General features: G+C 36.3%; 1 protein-coding gene across 1 annotated transcript in view; it reads left to right on the forward strand.

Annotated features, from left to right (window-relative positions):
- Nucleotides 1-12,341, forward strand: part of Gnai3 (G protein subunit alpha i3) — a 46,947-nt gene extending 34,606 nt beyond the window's left edge. Inside the window, exons 5-9 of the mRNA XM_090334361.1 lie at nt 360-488; nt 4,974-5,103; nt 5,703-5,856; nt 9,181-9,393; nt 9,484-12,341. Coding sequence (XP_090190487.1) covers nt 360-488; nt 4,974-5,103; nt 5,703-5,856; nt 9,181-9,371 — 604 coding nt within the window. The 3' untranslated portion in view covers nt 9,372-9,393; nt 9,484-12,341. The remainder of the gene's footprint in view (nt 1-359; nt 489-4,973; nt 5,104-5,702; nt 5,857-9,180; nt 9,394-9,483) is intronic.
- The last annotated feature ends 4,941 nt before the right edge of the window (nt 12,342-17,282 follow it).

Raw genomic sequence — 17,282 nt, forward strand, 5'->3', positions numbered from 1 at the left:
CTCCTTACCACTTGACATCTAGAATAGAGATCCTTTATATTTCAGGTTTCTGAGTAGCTGGCATTGCAGGTTTGAGCCATCAGCATCCAGCTCTAATTTTTTTTAGATTGGTCTTCACAGAGTAATTCTGTAGAATTAAAACCACTTTTGTTTATATAAAACCTATTTAATTGCTCTACTAGATTCACTTTTTTTTCTCATAATATTTATTCCATGATACTGAAGATCTGGTTTTGTTTCGCCACTTTAGTGACAGGTTCACAATCTACTTTTGGCAAGGAACTAGTTTAACTAATCTCTTGACTTGCTATGCACATGATTGGCTTCACCAGGTAAAAACAAATGTATATTTTATTTAGTTACCTAAATGATTTGGATAGAATATCCCAAACCAACTACATTCCAACTCAGCAAGATGTGCTTCGGACAAGAGTGAAGACCACAGGTATTGTGGAAACCCATTTCACCTTCAAAGAACTGTATTTCAAGTAAGTTAACTAGCCTTTTTGCTGGATGTGCCTAACACGAGTATCTTTTCCTTTAGTTAACATCTCTTAAAGTGACATTTTCTAGGCAATATTCCTTGATTTAGAAACTTACTATCATATTCATGAGCAATATCTGAATATCTTAACAGATTGAGAGCTCAGACATTTCTTTTGTTTCAAATAGTATCAAATATTTTTGTCCATTTGGAGAAAATTAAATTCAAAATGAAGTGGTATATTACAATATGATTATCAATTTGTGCTATTTTTAATTTTGTTCTTTTCAGTTTCTTTTTTGTTAGATGCCAAAACAGGCATTAAAGTTTAGGATAGCAACCATCTTAAATGAACAGAAAATCTGTTCTGTCTTTTTTTTCCTTTTATTAATTAGGGTTTGAACTCAGGACCTCAAGCTTGTTAGGAACAGTCTGTACCTTGAGCTACCTCCAAAGCTCATTATTGTGCTTTACTTATTTTATTTTATTTTTTGGCCAGTCCTGGGCTTGAGCTCAGGGTCTGTGCACTGTCCTTGGACTTTCTCAAGGCTAAAGCTCTACCACTTGAGCCTCAGCACCACTTCCGTCTTTTTCTATGTATATGGTACCCAGCAAAATTCATGCATGCTTAGGCAAGCACTCTACCACTAGGCCAAACTCCTGGCTCCGCTTTACTTATTTTTGAGCTCACATTTTTGCTGGGGTCAGTGATCCTCTAACCAGTGCTTCATGCATAGCTGGGATACAGGTGTGTACTACCACATTCAGCTTACTTTTTGAGATATTCCCCCTCTCTCTCCTTTCTCTCCCTCTCTCCCCCTCTCTTTCTCTCTCCCTCTCTCTCCCTCTCCCTCTTCCTTCTCTCCCTTCTCTCCCTTCTCTCCCTTCTCTCCCTCCCCCTGTCTTGTCTTTGTCTCTCTGTCTCTCCCTCTCCCTTCTCTTCCTCTCTTTCCCTCTCTCTCCGGCCTCTCCCCTCCACCCCCTTCCATCCTTCCCATCCTAGGGCTTGAACTCAGGGTTTGATACTAGCACTCTACCATTTGAGCCACAGCATCACCTCCAGCTTTTTTTTTTTCTTTATGTGGTCCTGAGGAATCCAACCCAGGGCTTCATGCATGCTAGCCAAACATTACCTCGAAGCCACATTCCCAGGCCCAGTAACACTCTTTTCTTACTGGTTCTCATTTCCCTTTAAGTTTAATGGAACACAGCTAGTATTGGTATGGGTTTTAGACTGAATAGTCAAATGTATATATTATATATATAATATAATGTAGAAATGGAAAATGAACTTCAGGAATAGAGATATTTTAGAGTAGTCAAGTCAAGTAATATGTTAACTGTGATTGTTTTAGACCAAAAATTCTAGTGCTCTAAAAGAATTTTTTCATACCTCCAGTAATTCTAAATCAAGTTCTTAGCTTTTTCTCTGTGTTACTGGTCTTTTGTAAATACTGAAACTGTCTTTTGGTTCTGATCTTCTGCTTTTGTGACCTATGAGTAAGATATCTATCTTTGGTATGATTACTTTTTCTCTATGTTACTGGCCTTTTATAAATACTGAAATTGTCTTTTTGGTTCTGATCTGCTGTTGTGACCTTTGAGTAAAATATCCATCTTTGGTATGATTACTTTTTAGTTACTTCATTATGTTTATGTGCAGGATGTGAGATTGAGCATTACTATATACAAAGCATCTAGGACTTCTCAGATCCTCCCAATTTCTTTCTTAACTAAAAGCAGCTGACCCCAGTATTTGTGAAATTCACATGGGGTTTATAGATTATTACTAAGTGCCCATATAAGTCTTAAAAATTTTAATAAGGCCAGCCAGTTTTGAAACACAGTACAGAATAATAACAGATCAGTTGAAAATGCATTTTTAATTAATTAATTTAGTTATTTTTGTACCAGTCTTAACGCTTGAACTCACGCCCTGGAAACTATTCCTGAGATTTTTTTTCTCAAGATTAGAGCCATAGCTCTGTTTCTGTTCTGGCTTTTTGCAGGTTAATCCAAGATAAAAATCTCATGAAATTGCCTACCTGGTCTGGCTTTGAACTGTAATTTCCAGATTTTAACCTCCTGAGGAGCTAAGTTTGCAGGTGTGAGCCAGTGGTGCCCAGCTCAGTTGAATACTTTTATAATAAACTGACCTCTTTGTATTTAATAAGAGTAGAAAAGCTTCATGGATTATCCTGTGGAATGAGATAGTTTATTTCTTAAAATTGAACTCTTTGAAAAAAGAAGTAACTTATAATCAAATATTATGAACAGTATTTAGTATGAGAAGTATTGCTGTTGATATTGTCGAGGCAAGACTTAGGTAAATCCTATCTTTTTTATACCAGGACCAATGGTCAGATCAAAATAAGATGCCAACCCACTTTATTATCAGCATGGAGATATCTTGTATGAAGTACTATCACTTCTTCCTTTTCCTCTTCTCTCTAGGCAAAACCACTATCCATTTATTCAAACATTTATTGAGCATCTACCATATGCAAGGCATTGTGTAATTGCTTACTTGCCTCTCAGTTATGAGGTAATGTTTATAAAATGTTGATCTGATAGTATATGATACTGTGAATGTTAATATGTGCTAAAAAGTGGCTTTGGAACTTCCTATTGTTCTACCAGTTTATGCTTTTAGAAGAATAGGAGAATGAACTAGAATGGTTAGTGTACTGTTGTGTACCTTGAAAGACTTCAGTGATATGCTCCAATAACTTATAAATATGATCCTGAGTTAGGACCACCCTGAGATTATGTTATTCAGGTTATGTATGCCCAAAGGGTGGAGAAAAGAAACTGCACAAGATCAACCTAGAGGGAAGATTGGGATCCTGAAGAGATTAATGTCCATTTCAAATATACATTCTGAAATCACCTATGATATCTTGCTTCTCTCAATCTTTGGGAGAAAAAGTTCATGGAAATTTAGTGCCTTGGTTACTATCTTACACACTGAAATTCATATTAGCAGACTTTAACATTTATAACTACTTTTATTGTCAAATAGAGATCATAAGAATAACCATTTGAATAAATGCCCCATCAGAACTAGTTTTATGAGACAGCAGTTCCAGCGTTCCCATCATGTCAGGAGGTAGCTGAGTACACTGTTGACTAAGTTGATCCCTTCCCTTTATGAAAACACATCTGGAGTAGAGTATAAAGTATATGAACAACTGAGGCTTATTATTAGGTTCAAAAAAAAACATGCAGTTGGGAAATACACTGGGTAAGGAATTTCCAGTTTTTATTATTTTTTTATTATATTTATTTATTTATTTTGCACCAGTCCTGGGGCTTGAACACAGGGTGTAGGCACAATCCTGAGCTCCTTTTTCTCAAGGCCAGCACTACCACTTGAGCCACAGTAATACTTTCAGCTTTTTCTCAATAGTTTATTGGAGATAATGGTATTACAAACTTAACCTGCCTAGGCTGGCTTCAAACCATGATCCTCAGATCTCTGCCTTCTCTGAGTAGTTAGGATTACAGGCATGAGCCACCAGCATCCAGCAGGAATTTTTTTAATTATTCTTTTTTTTATTGAAAGATTTTATTAACACTGAGTTTTGTTTTTTAAGATATTGAGTTCTTAAGAGTCCTACTATAGAATCATTTTGTGTATGTCTGTCAAAATTCTCCTATAGTATTTATCCCTAAGGAAGAAAAAAACTTGCAAGTTGGGAATTCAGAGGCAGAGTGGGGCTGTGGCTAAGGATGTACATATTGTAGTTAAGAATGCATGGGCCCAGGTCCCTTGAACCCCCTTTCATAGTAGTATGCCTTTGGGCAAGTCATCTGTGCTTTTAGTTTCTTCATTTACATAATGGCACTAATCATAGTGCTATTTATAGTAGGGTTATAGGACTTAAATGAGTTAATTTTGCTTTTTTTTCTTTTTTTAGCCAGTCATGGGGCTTGAACTCAGAGCCTGGGCACTGTCTTTGGACTTTCTCAAGGCTAGTGCTATACCACTTGAACCACAGCACCACTTCTGGCTTGTTCTGTGTATGTGGTACTGAGGAATTGTTGCTAGGCAAGCACTCTACCACTAGGCCATGCTCTCAGCCCCTGAGTTGGTTTTTTTTTTTTTTTAATATGTCTAAGGAAGTTTCTGGAACTATGGTAAATACTCAGTAAATATTGGTTGTTGTAATGATTATGATGAACTTAAGCTGTACTTACACTTACTCAACTCTTCATTTCCTCCTTCACCCCTTTCTTTAATCTACTTCAATTCTTTTTCTGTTGACATTTGACACAACTGGTTAAAAGTTTTGATAGGGAGGAAACACATCTAGAATGAGAATATAAATCATAATTTTTTCAGATAATTATTTGATTGCATTTGATGTGCTCCTTTTTTGTCTTTTCTAAATGAGATCTTAAATATATAGAAATGGGAAGTTTCTTTTTCATTATGGAGGGGTATAAATGCAACTTTGCTGAATTTGTACTTGCTTTCTTTACACAGGATGTTTGATGTAGGTGGCCAAAGATCAGAACGAAAAAAATGGATTCACTGTTTTGAAGGAGTGACAGCTATTATCTTCTGTGTGGCTCTCAGTGACTATGACCTTGTTTTGGCTGAGGATGAGGAAATGGTACGTTGCCTATCTAATATAAACAGGAAATGGCAAATAATTCCTAGGAAGATGGGTTTCATGCATTTGCTCATTGAACCAAAACTTAATATATTTTCTTGGTGTTTCTTCTTGTCTGTGGGATTAGATCTCCCTAATTGATTGTCCCTATCTTATTCTTTTTTTTTTTTTTTTGCCAGTCCTGGGGCTTAAACTCAGGGCCTGAGCACTGTCCTTGAGCATTCTCAAGGCTAGAACCCTACCACTTGAACCACAGCACCACTTCTGGCTTTTTCTGTGTATGTGGTACTAAGAAATTGAACCCAGGTCTTCATGCGTACCAGGCAAGCACTCTACCTAATGGTAGAGTGCTTATTCTTATCTAGCCCCTTATCTTATTCTTGAAGAGCTATGACAGCCATACTGCATCAAGATTAATTGATAGCTAGCCCTTCCTCCTACCTCTCACACCACAAGAATTACAAAAGTTGTTCTTATTAGTACCCAATTGTTATCTATGAATGCCTTCATTGTTTTCAAACCTATTGGTATGTTTTTACATTACTATCTATTTTTATTTTTTACTAGTGATCTGTCATCATCCTCTATTTCTTTTTCAGAATCGAATGCATGAAAGCATGAAACTGTTTGACAGCATTTGTAACAACAAATGGTTTACAGATACTTCAATCATTCTCTTCCTCAATAAGAAAGACCTTTTTGAGGAAAAAATTAAAAGGAGTCCATTAACAATCTGTTATCCAGAATATACAGGTAAGGTCCCGGAATATCTTATTGTTACAACACTTTGGAGATGTTCATCCAAGTGCCTTTTGTTTTGATGGTTCATATATATCTTTATATGCTCAATGAAAGTAGTATCATCTTAAGCCTGTAATTCGGATCCATAAAGGTTATAGTCCTGTTTCAGACTTTTTTTTTTTTTTTTTGCCAGTCCCGAGTCTTGAACTCTAGGCCTGGCTACTACTATCCTTGAGCTTTTCAAGGCTTTTACCTGAACCACAACACCACTTCCACTGTATATGTAATACTGAGGAATTGAACTCAAAGTTTCATGTATGCTAGGCAAGCACGACCACTGGGCCACACTCTGTGTCCCTATTTCAGATATTTTTAAGTTTTTATTTTAAAATTCCTATTTTTATTTTTGAGGATAACAAGGTTGAAAATTAAAATTTGACAAATGTTAAAGAAAATAGAAAGGTAAATGTAATTACTGTGTTTAAGAAATTGACATCTAGTTATAGAGAAAAACACACTCAAATATTTGTGTGTGTGTCAGTCGTGGGGCTTAAACTCAGGGCTTGGATACTGTCCCTGAGCTTTTTCCTCAAGTCTAGAACTCTACCACATGAGCCACAACCCCCATTCATTAACAGTAGAGCTAAAGAAATGTTAATGCTGATGGGAGTTAGTATAGTCTTTTTCTAGAGGAACTAACAAGAGAGCTATTAAAAGATAAATAAAAGCATAAGGCAGAATAAAAGCATTTTAGATTAGAGAAAGGGAATTGATGGTTACCAGGGAAAGGAACATAGAGAAAATGAAGAACGATTATTTAATAGAAACACAGGAAGTTTTTGTGGGATTTGAGAAAACTTTTTTTTTGTGGTTAGTCGTGGGGCTTGTACTCAGTCCCTGAGCTCTTCAGCTCAAGGCTACAGCCCTACCCCTTGAGTCACAGCACCATTTTCAGTTTTCTAGTGGTTAATTGGAGATAAGAATTTCATAGTCTTTAGTACCCGGGCTGGCTTTGAACTGAGATCCTCAAATCTCAGCCTCCTGAGTAACTAGGATTATAGGCATGAGCCACTGCCCCTGGCTTGGAAAAATGTTTTGAAACTATAGACTAGACTAGTGGTTGTATAACATCATGCTGTGAAGTTGTACATTTTAAAATAAATGTAAATGAAATGAAGATCTTTGATGATTTAAATAAAAAGTCTTTACAGAGCCATTGATACTTAAATAGGAAGATATCTTAACTAAGCAAGATCTCTCTAAAACCAAGGTACAAATGGTACAGGTAGGCTAAACTACTGAAATGTATTCTAAACCCCTTGTGGCCTCTGTTTTTTCTCAGGAAAGCTGGAAATATTCTGTTCAGAAAGAGGTAATAACTAGATGGATTATAGAAAGTAACCAAGTTTTAGTATAGGGGGAGAAATAATAATAAGACAAATAAAAGGGTAACTCAAAGGCCAGCTTTGAATCTTCACATAAAGCCAAGACCTCTTGATATAATATCTATTTTATTGTGAATTTCCAAGTTTGTTCTCCCTTATTTTCATTCTCAGACTAAGGATTCTCAGAATCCTGGTTTAATAAATATTATTGTTCATACCAGATAAAATTCAATTTTCCTTCACCTGCCCCCTTTAAACTGCCTCAAACCTCTTTTAGGCAACAACAAAGCTGTCCTTCAGCTTTCTGATTACCTTGCTTAATGTTTCCTTTCATAAATTGTTCCTTGTCATTTAGTTTTCTTCATATACTTAATTGGTATTTTTGTTTGTGCTTCTTATCATTGAAAAATAGCTTTTGGTTTACTTAACTGTGTCTGTTATCTTTGTTGCATTTCCCTGGCTTTGCAGCCAGCTTCCAAAGAAGTTAATCTAAAGATTGCCTAATTCTACAAGTTGCTGTAAAAAGCTGATGAGTGATTGGGATAGCACCCAGGCTCTGAATTCAAGCCCTGGGACCAGCACAAATAAAGAATTTTAAAACTGGAAAAATAAAAAAGCAGGCACTGGGCTGGGAGTTTTGCCTAGTTGTAGAGTGCTTGCCTAAAATGCACAAAGGCCCGGTTTCAATTCCTCAGTACCACCTACTTAGAAAAAAGCTGGAAGTTGTGTTGAGAGCTCTAGCCTTGAAAGTCCAAAGACAGTGCTCAGGCCCTGAGCTCAAGCCCAGCACTGGCAAAAATAAAAAAGGCAGGCACCAGTGGTTCAGACATATAATCTCAACTACTGAGGAGGCTGAGATCTGAGGATCAAGGTTTGAAACTAGCCTGGATAAGAAGTCTTGAGAATTACAAACTACCCAAAAAAGCTAGGCGTGGAACTGTGGTTTTAAGTGGTATAGCTCTAGCCTTGAGCAAACAAAGTTCAGGGATAACACCTAAGCCCTACCTTTAAGCCCCAGGATGGAACAAAACAATAACAACAGCCAGGCCCTGTGGCTCATGCCTGCAATCCTAGCTACTCAGGAGGCTGAGATCTGAGGATCAAGGTTCAAAGCCAGCCCAGCAGTACCATATATATAGAAAACTGGAAGTGATGCTGAGGTTCAAGTGGTAGAGCTCTAGCCTTGAAAAAGTCCAAGGACAGTGCTTGGGCCCTGAGCTCAAGCCCACGACTGGCAAAAAAGAAAGCCAACCCAGGCACACAAAAGGACCTGAGACTCTTGTCTCCAGTTAATTACTAGAAAATGGGAAGTAGGGCTTGGCTCAAGGGTAGTGTGGTACCCTTGAGCTGAATGGTTCAGGGACAATACCCAGGCCCAGGGTTAGGGTGGACAGCAAATAACGACAGAAAACAGCTCTATTGGGTACAATTCAAAAACCATAATATTCACTCTTTCAAAGTATATAATTGAGTCATTCTCCTTGTACATATAATATTTACCATTTGATATTTCAGTTATTGTCTATAAAGACTCTTTAAGTCCTCTTAAAACTGGAATGATTTAGAAAAGAATAATGGTACCCTTATGAATTTCTTATTTCAAGATCATACCAAGGAACACAAGCTCTCCCTGACCTTTAAACAATTGCTTTTCTAGAAATGTACCCGCCTACATTCCTAGCTTTCTTTTTATACTTCCTAGACTGAAAAATCTAAGTGAAAGGGGAAAGAAAAACTTGTTGTTTTCCTTGGTTTTTGTGTGTGATGATTTTATTTCAGTAGCAGTAGATCTGCTCTCATAAAGACTCAATGATTATAGAAAATGATTATACAGAGTTCTGTCTATGTTCAGTTGTATCATATTTCCTCTCTTCATAAACAAATAGTAGTAGCTTGAGTTGAGTTCAGGCAGCTGTTAAGATTTGAACTGATAATATTGTGTCTGTTTTAGGTTCTAATACATATGAGGAGGCAGCTGCTTACATACAGTGCCAGTTTGAAGATCTGAACAGAAGAAAAGATACCAAGGAGATCTACACTCACTTTACCTGTGCCACCGACACCAAGAATGTGCAGTTTGTTTTTGATGCTGTTACAGATGTCATCATTAAAAACAACCTAAAGGAATGTGGACTTTATTAAAAAGGGTGGATGCTAGTAAAAGGTAAAACTTAAGACAACTTACTTATAGTGCTATAGTATTGTCTCTTAGCTTTATAAATTTTTTCTAATTAAAAATGTTGTTCTTTTTTAGTTACTACAGTGTGGAGTGTTGAGACCAGACACCTTTTGCTGTCTCTCAGGACAGCTGCAAGCATGACGGGACCAGGGAATGGCGACAGCATGCAGAATCTTAGCACTCTTTAGCACAATCTTCTGTATTAGGGAACTTTTAAAAAATCATATGAGATGCTCAAGTCAGATATTGGAATTGGAACAACTTTAAAGTGTGATTGGATCATCAAGACATCACTTGGATTTTGTAATCACAAATGTTTAAGGCATATATGAAGTTGAGGTGCTGCATTGCGAACTTAAATATGTAGCTTACTTTGTTTTTCCTTAACAAATCACTGCTGTTTCATTTCTAAAGTTTTTTCTCATCCAGAGGAGAATAACTCAACTAAGTCTTACTTCTTTGTTTGCAAAAGAATGTTTATTAAAATTCAAAGAATCTTAACTATGCACATTATGTGACCGGATCATCTTGAAAATACTCCTCTTAGTAGGAACTCTTTGTTTTTAACTCTTGGTATGGTCAAGATAGAATAGTTCGGCAATTCTTAAAATTGGCAGTTATTAGGGCAATAAATATCACTTTTTTTGGATTAAATTTGTTACTATCCTATTCACAGTACCATGATAGTTTCTAAACAGTAATGACACTGGGAAGTTCTACAATAAGATTCTAGCTTTCTAAGCTTCCAGTGGAAGATAAACTTTGTTTGTGCTAATTACCAAACGATTAGGTGAAGGTTAATGTATGCTAAAGCCAGCTTCTTAGTTACAGACACATCCACGGAGCTCTTAATTAGAAATACAAATTGCTAAATTCCAAACAGAACCAGTGACTTTGCTGCTACTTACCTTTTAAATATACCATTTTGATTCTTGCTTGTCTCAATCATAGGGAGTTTTGTACAAGGTGCCTGCACATTCTTTTCCATCTTCATGACCTTTTTCATGGGGAGACATCTAAAGTATATTAACAGTGCATGCTTTACTTTGTAAATGTGGTGCCAAATCCCTGTTTGCCATTGTTTTTATGTAGCAATGTTAACTGTAGTAATAATCCATAGTCAGTACATTCTTTTACCCAAACTTGCATTTGGGGACTTTTTTCCACTTTGACATGTACAGATTTTAATCTGTTATTCTTGGTAGCAGTATTAAAGTGGTGAGTAAAAAGCCCAGGATTGTTCCTGTTTGTAACCAGTCTTTTCTGGAAAAACTGTCTTCTGTTTCTTATTGCCCCCACTGAGAGTGCTTTAGCCTCTTAAGAATTGGTATAAGCTGAAAGGTGTTCAGAAAGTCTAGGGAAGCCTTGGTGTAATAGGATTGAATCTTGACCTGATAATTTGATTTCTGTGTGTCTAAGTGACATGCAGTCAAAATCCATCTTCCAGACTTATTTTGCTTATGTAGAGAGCTGTATATTCACCTTAGCCTGAAGTGAAAGTCCTTTGTACAGTGTGAAACAAATGTCATTACTATTGAGTGGACCACTGGGAGAAAGCAAATGCAGAGAGTGCCCTTTGATCATTTTTTATCAGCAGCTGAGCAGTGTCTTTTAGGATATAATCTTTTTGGATTGGAATTTTTTTTAATATGATCCTCTACTTGTTAAGAAAAAAAGATAGGTAGTCATCAAAGCTGCTCCACAAAATAAGCCACAAAAGTCCAACGCCTTTGTTGATAGGTTTTCAAAGTTCTTATTCTTTTTGGAAAATCATGATTGTGTAGGTGGTATAGCTGTGTTATATCTAACTTTTTTTTCTTTCAGAACTAGGGTTTAAATTTAGGGTCTCCTGCTTGCTACTTAAGCCATGTGTCCAGTCAAAAATAGGGGTAAGAAAACTGAATCTGAACGAATGAAATTTATCAGCTTCCATCAGTGTTTGATAGAATGTTACAATGTAATTATGAGTTGAAAGATCCTACTCATTTTGAATACATCTTTCCTTATTTTATTCTTTAGTATAGAATCATCTGGAAATGACAGTTGGTAAAATACTGTTTTTCATAATTTTTCTGTAATCTGGGTTTGGGATGATATTGATATTGATAATGTAAAGTAATAGATAAAGATAATTTTACTTTACAATGCATTTTCCTTTGCATATGCCTTTTGCTTTTGAGTGTGCTTTTTTTTTTTTGGTTGGGGGGGGCTATTTTGTAATTGGATGTTTTTTTGTTTGGGTTATTTTGTGCTTGGGTCAAACCTGGGTCAGCTGTCCCTAAGGTTTTTTTGCTCAAGGCTAGTGCTCTACCACTTGAGCCACAGATCCACTTTTGCCTTTTTTTGTGGTTAATTGGAGACAGGAACCTCACAGGTTTTCCTACTGGGGCTGGTTTTGACCCTAGACCCTCATGTGTCAGAATCACCTGAAACTGTTCAAGGGTATTGATTCTTAAAAAATGATTCTGATCAGCTAGGCTTTCAAAATCACTAATTTGGATTTTAAAATAAAATCCCTTTTAGCAAAGCCAGGACATGAATGAAAGCTCAAACCTCTTGCTCTAGAGGAATAAAAAAGTGATATTTATAACCAAAGAAGATGAAGTTTCATGGTATGTTTCTCTGGAGAATGCTGGAGATTGGTGATAATGTTTTTTTAATTTAGGTGGCTAGACCTTTGGACCATCTAGTCAGCACTACTAAGAAAATTAAAGTTTAATGAACAAAGAACAGTAAATAGACACTTACCAGGAAAGATTGCAACAATGGATTTATTTTGTAGACATTTTTGTATATTTCCTCTTGGTGCACTTGGGTGAAAAACTTGACAGAAAACCTTAGGTGAATAAGAGGCGTTCTCCTCCTAACTTCATGAGTTCAGCCTTGTAATAGTTTACCGCCTAGGTGTGAAAATAAAAACCAAAAAAACTGCAGATATTTGTAGGTGATGTTTTTCTTCTTGAAACTTCAATTCTAAATTGGCAGTTCAGTATATCATTTTCACGGATAGAAGCTATTTTTCTCAATATTCTAGTCATAGAATAGGTGATCCAAACTTCTTTTTTTACATTTTCTAACTTTGATTATTTTTAATTCTCTTATTGCTCTACTTTATGTGTACATATAAGCTTATTTTTAGACTACCTGGCTTTTCTAATTCATCCAGTACTCCTGTATTCTTATATCCTGGCTCCTGTTTTCTACTTCATAACTATTAACTTAGTTAATAACTTCATATGTGTGTGCATTTGTTTGGCATTTATGATGTAGTTTTAGAATTTCCTGTTACAGAACTCCTTGCTGTATTGAAAGTTACTTTAAGGTAAAGTTAGTCTCTGATTCCAATTAGAAACTTACCTATGCTTTTTTTTCTCACCTTCCAGGTATTAAAAAAAACAAACAACAAACAAACAAACAGCAACCAAAAATAATCTTTTAATCAAAACAAAATCAAAGTCAGCTGTGGAATCTCTCCATTTCATATATACCAACTTAAAAAAAAAAATATATATATATATATATATAGTCTGTACTGCCAAGTAATTGTGTTCTACACAGGCTCTGTACTACAAGCCAGAAATCAGAACCTGACCAGCTCTCTATAAGCATCATGTTCTGTTATATTGTTCTGATAAGCACAAGAGCAAAGCAGATTGTGTCTAGAGGCTTGAAACTAAAATTCAGTTTTACAGTTGATTATTGGCAAGTAAAAGGAAGGTTTTTCTGCATGCAAAAAAGTTAACTTCCAAGATGGTCATCATCTTTTATTTTCCTTTAGCTATAAAATGCTGCTGCAACCCAGTAACCCAATTTGGTCATAACCTTTTATGGATTATTTTTGCTGTGGACAGCATAGCTCAGAACAAGTCAAGGCAGGACAGTGGGGGTTTTTTGTTTGTTTGTTTTTTTTCAGGTACCAAGGTTTGAACACAGTCTTGTACTTTCTTGCCCAACTTGTACTCTACCATTTGAATTACATTTTTAGCCTGACCTTTTCTGATTATTTTGGAAATGGAATGTCAAATATTATGGGCTTGCCTCAACCTGTGACCCTTCAGATCTTAGCCTTCAGGATTATAGGCATGAATCATTGCTGCCCAGATTGGGGGAGGCGGGAGGGAGTTATGGGGTGTGTGTGTGTGTGTGTGTGTGTTTCTTGCCAGTTGTGGGGCTTGAACTCAGGGCCTGAGCGCTCTCCTTGGACTTTTCTCAAGGCTAGAGCTCTACCACTTGAGCCATAGCTCACTTCCAGCTTTTTTCTATGCATGTGGTACTGAGGAATTGAACCTGGGTCTTGATGCATGCTAGGCAAGCATTGTACCACTAGGGCAAGCTCCCAGCTTGTGTTTTTATTTTTTACTTCTGACACTATGCCAAGCCTGACATTACTCAGTCTTCTTAGAAATTGGAAGTGATAAGGAATATATATAATATCAGATATCTGGGGCATGCAAATGATTTACACAGATTTCTTAGCGAAACTCTTAAAATACTGAAGTCAGGTCCAGGGAATGTATATTTTAAAGTCAGAGCAGATTATTATGATGGAGCCACTCTGACCAAAGTTTGAGAAAACTGAATATAAATGAACATTAAGTACCTATAGTATGTGCATAAATTCACTAGCAAAATACGGCACTGGAAGCTTAGACCTGTATTCTCAGTCAGGTGGCTGAGATCTGAAAATCATGGATAGGAACCAGCCCAGACAAACAAATCTGAGAAATTTATATCCACTTGCCAGCAAAAAGCTAGAAGTGGAGGCATAATTCAAGTGGTAGAATTCTGGCTGTGAATGAAAAGGCTGAACAAGAAAGAGCACAAGGCCCAGAGTCCAAGTCTAGCACTGAACAGAAAGGAGGGGGAGGAAAATCACCAACAACTTAGTTACTTTTGATTGAGCCCTGCGTAATTTTTATGAAGTACCTTGTATTAAATAAATATAAGAACTGTTTAGTCATAAAGCATACCTGTGTTTTAGAGACTTTGATTTTTATACAAATTTAAGACAAGGAACTTGGGATGTACAAACATATAATTCATTTGTGAGTTTTGTGATCAGATTACTGTATGTGATCATCTGCATGTTATAGTCTGTGAGTAAAACAGACTGGCAGTCCTGCCTAGCTCTAATATATTGAGGGCTCAAATGGGAGTTTGATCAGTGCTAATGGTTTCTTTTCCCAAAATGTAGTGAGAACCAAAAGGTATAAATAGTAAAACATTAAAAGTATTAATACATTGATAGGATATACTATTTTGGTGTATTTACCCTCAAGTATAATATCTTTGACAGCTATAATATTAAATTTTGTATAACATAGTTTATCTTCTGTCTTCTCCCTACCTCTTACCCCACCCCAGTGTTCTTTAGGTTTTCCAGACATTTTAACTATTTTCAATGTAAGAGATTCCCAATGGACATCACTCAAAAAATCACATGTTCTTTCAGTTTTGTCCTTGCACATGTAGGAGAAATGACTTGAAACCATTGACAGTCTTAGAGGGTTAGGAGTTGTTTGGAGTACTGATTTCTGATTTTTCCCCCTGCTTCCACTAACCACAAAATTTTATACAGATCACTTTCAATCTGTGTCCATGCATTATATAAAGATGGACTAGGCATTCCTTCCAGGAATGATAGATAGTCTAAGGTTCTGATCAAATAGAATATACTTGAAGATGTTTTGTAATATTCTTCATGCTACATAGAATCTACAGCGGCAGAAACAAGTATATTGATTGTACCTGGTGGCTTTTTTGCAATCTCACCTTCCCTGTGTTAATTTTGAGGACCTGAAATGAAATTGATCTATAAATTGTTCTAAAATTTATGGAGCAGGGTGTTGGTTTTAACATTTCAGTAATTATTTCTATAAATACTGGTACTTTTTTTATAGGCAAAAGGCAGAGAAGTTCCTTTCCACAATCTTCTATAAGCTTGTCTTTACCTCACAGAAACGTCTCCATACTTTTACCAAGCAGGACCACCAGAGGCTCTGGCACATTTGCAGTCCATGGCCCGACACCGAAGTCCTGCTGGAATCTGTGCTCCAGGGGCTGTGCGGGGTAGAGAGGGCAGTGGGAGGTAAGAGCTCTTCACCCTTCACCACCTTCTCCACCCAGCATGGCCAGCACACTTTGGTCTACGGCATATCTCCAAATAGACAGTGGGGTTTGAATGCTGTTGTCTTGCCTGGGGGAGGGAGGGGATGAACTTGAGAGACATGTAAATGAGTTTCACTATCAGAGTAGGAACTGTTACAAGTAAATGTGTCTTGTATATTGCTGTTAAGACTGAATTACTGTGCTGCTTTCATTCAGCCTTTTATCTACAAAAGCGTGAATGCGTTTTTTAATTGTGATAAAGTATAACAGGATTTACCTTTTTTTAAAATATCATTTTAAAGTGCATAGTCCAGTGGTATTAAGTAGCTTCCCATTGTAGAGTCATCATCGCTGTCCATCTCCAGAACTCTTCATCTTCGTGGTTTAAAATTCCTGTTTTCCCTCTCTTCCTACCCCAGCCCCTGGTAACCGTCTTTCATCTTTCTGGTTTTGACTATTTAAGGTACCTCATATAAATGGAATCGAACAGTATTTGTCCTTTTGTTCCAGACATACTATGCTATTTAAAAAAACAACAACAACAAAACAGTTGTCATTAGATGTTTGTGAAATGTAGTGTCTTCTGCATTTGCTTTATTGTGGTTTTGTCTAATTGCACTATACAAAGAAGTATATTATGGTTTCTCCTCACTTAGGGATATGAATAGAAAGTTATGCCTTCCACAAGCAAACTTAAAAGTTGTGTGTATTTTTGAAACTTACATACTAATTTCACATTTCTGTTTGGAAACCTAGTCTTGTTTGCCTTTGGTTTTTTTTAATATCCATTATTTAGAGATGACATAACTGAAACAATAATTTGGGACTGAGAATTGCTTAGAATTGGAAACTGACTTAGATGTAATCTTTGGTGGGCTATTGGTAGTGTTAACCTGAGTCATATAGCCTTGGGTTTAGAAAAAGCTGTTTTGGAGTTCCAGTGGAGCTACTTCCAGCACTGTGATCTTGAAGAGAATCTACTTCCTGAGACTTACTCAGTTTGCCCTCCATAAATTGCTAAAGATGAACCTGGAAATTTTTCACATTCCCTCTGACTTTAAGAGTTAAGATTGCAGTGCAACAAAATAGTATTGTGTGCCTCTTACCTTATTACAGAAAAGAATTTCTAATGGCTGATGAAGAAAGGTAGATAAAATTCAAAAGTTTGAATAAAGTAAATTTTAAATGAAGCAGAAGCTTTCTTATGGCCATTTTACATACAAAAACTTTTATAGACACAGTTTCCATGAGATAAAAATAAGTCATTTGTGTAGATGCTCGTGTATTTTTTTTTCTTCTCTAACTCTTAAACAGTGTGAAGTTTGGGAACAGTCTCTGGAATTAAGTTGGGGTAAGTACTAATGGCTTTGTTGGAAGCTTAGGAAGAAGATTAAGAAAGTTGTCTTATTTGAAGGAGAGCCCTAGCCCGGCCATGCATTTCAGAAAATTGTTTTGACTTGGTTTTAAGGTACAGATGAGTGGGTAAACACAGGGCCCCAAGACTTAATACACTTAGCTTGCCAAAAACTTGAAAATATTCTAAGATAATTGTAACCAGATCCTGTCCTTAATAAAAAAAAAAAAAAAAAAAGCTGTGGAACATGTTGCTTTTAAGAGTTGCTATTTCCTCCCTCCTCTAAAACAAACATTTGTAAAGTGTTCTTTCAAGTTAACTTGTGGATTTGTTTATAAATCAGAAAACAATTCAGGTATCAGGAAAGAGAAGTCTAAATTACAACTGTTTTCTGCTGAATTTTAATTATTCT

Source organism: Megascapheus bottae, chromosome 6, assembly GCF_031878675.1.
Source record: "Megascapheus bottae isolate mThoBot1 chromosome 6, mThoBot2.hap1, whole genome shotgun sequence".
NCBI lineage: Eukaryota > Metazoa > Chordata > Mammalia > Rodentia > Geomyidae > Megascapheus > Megascapheus bottae.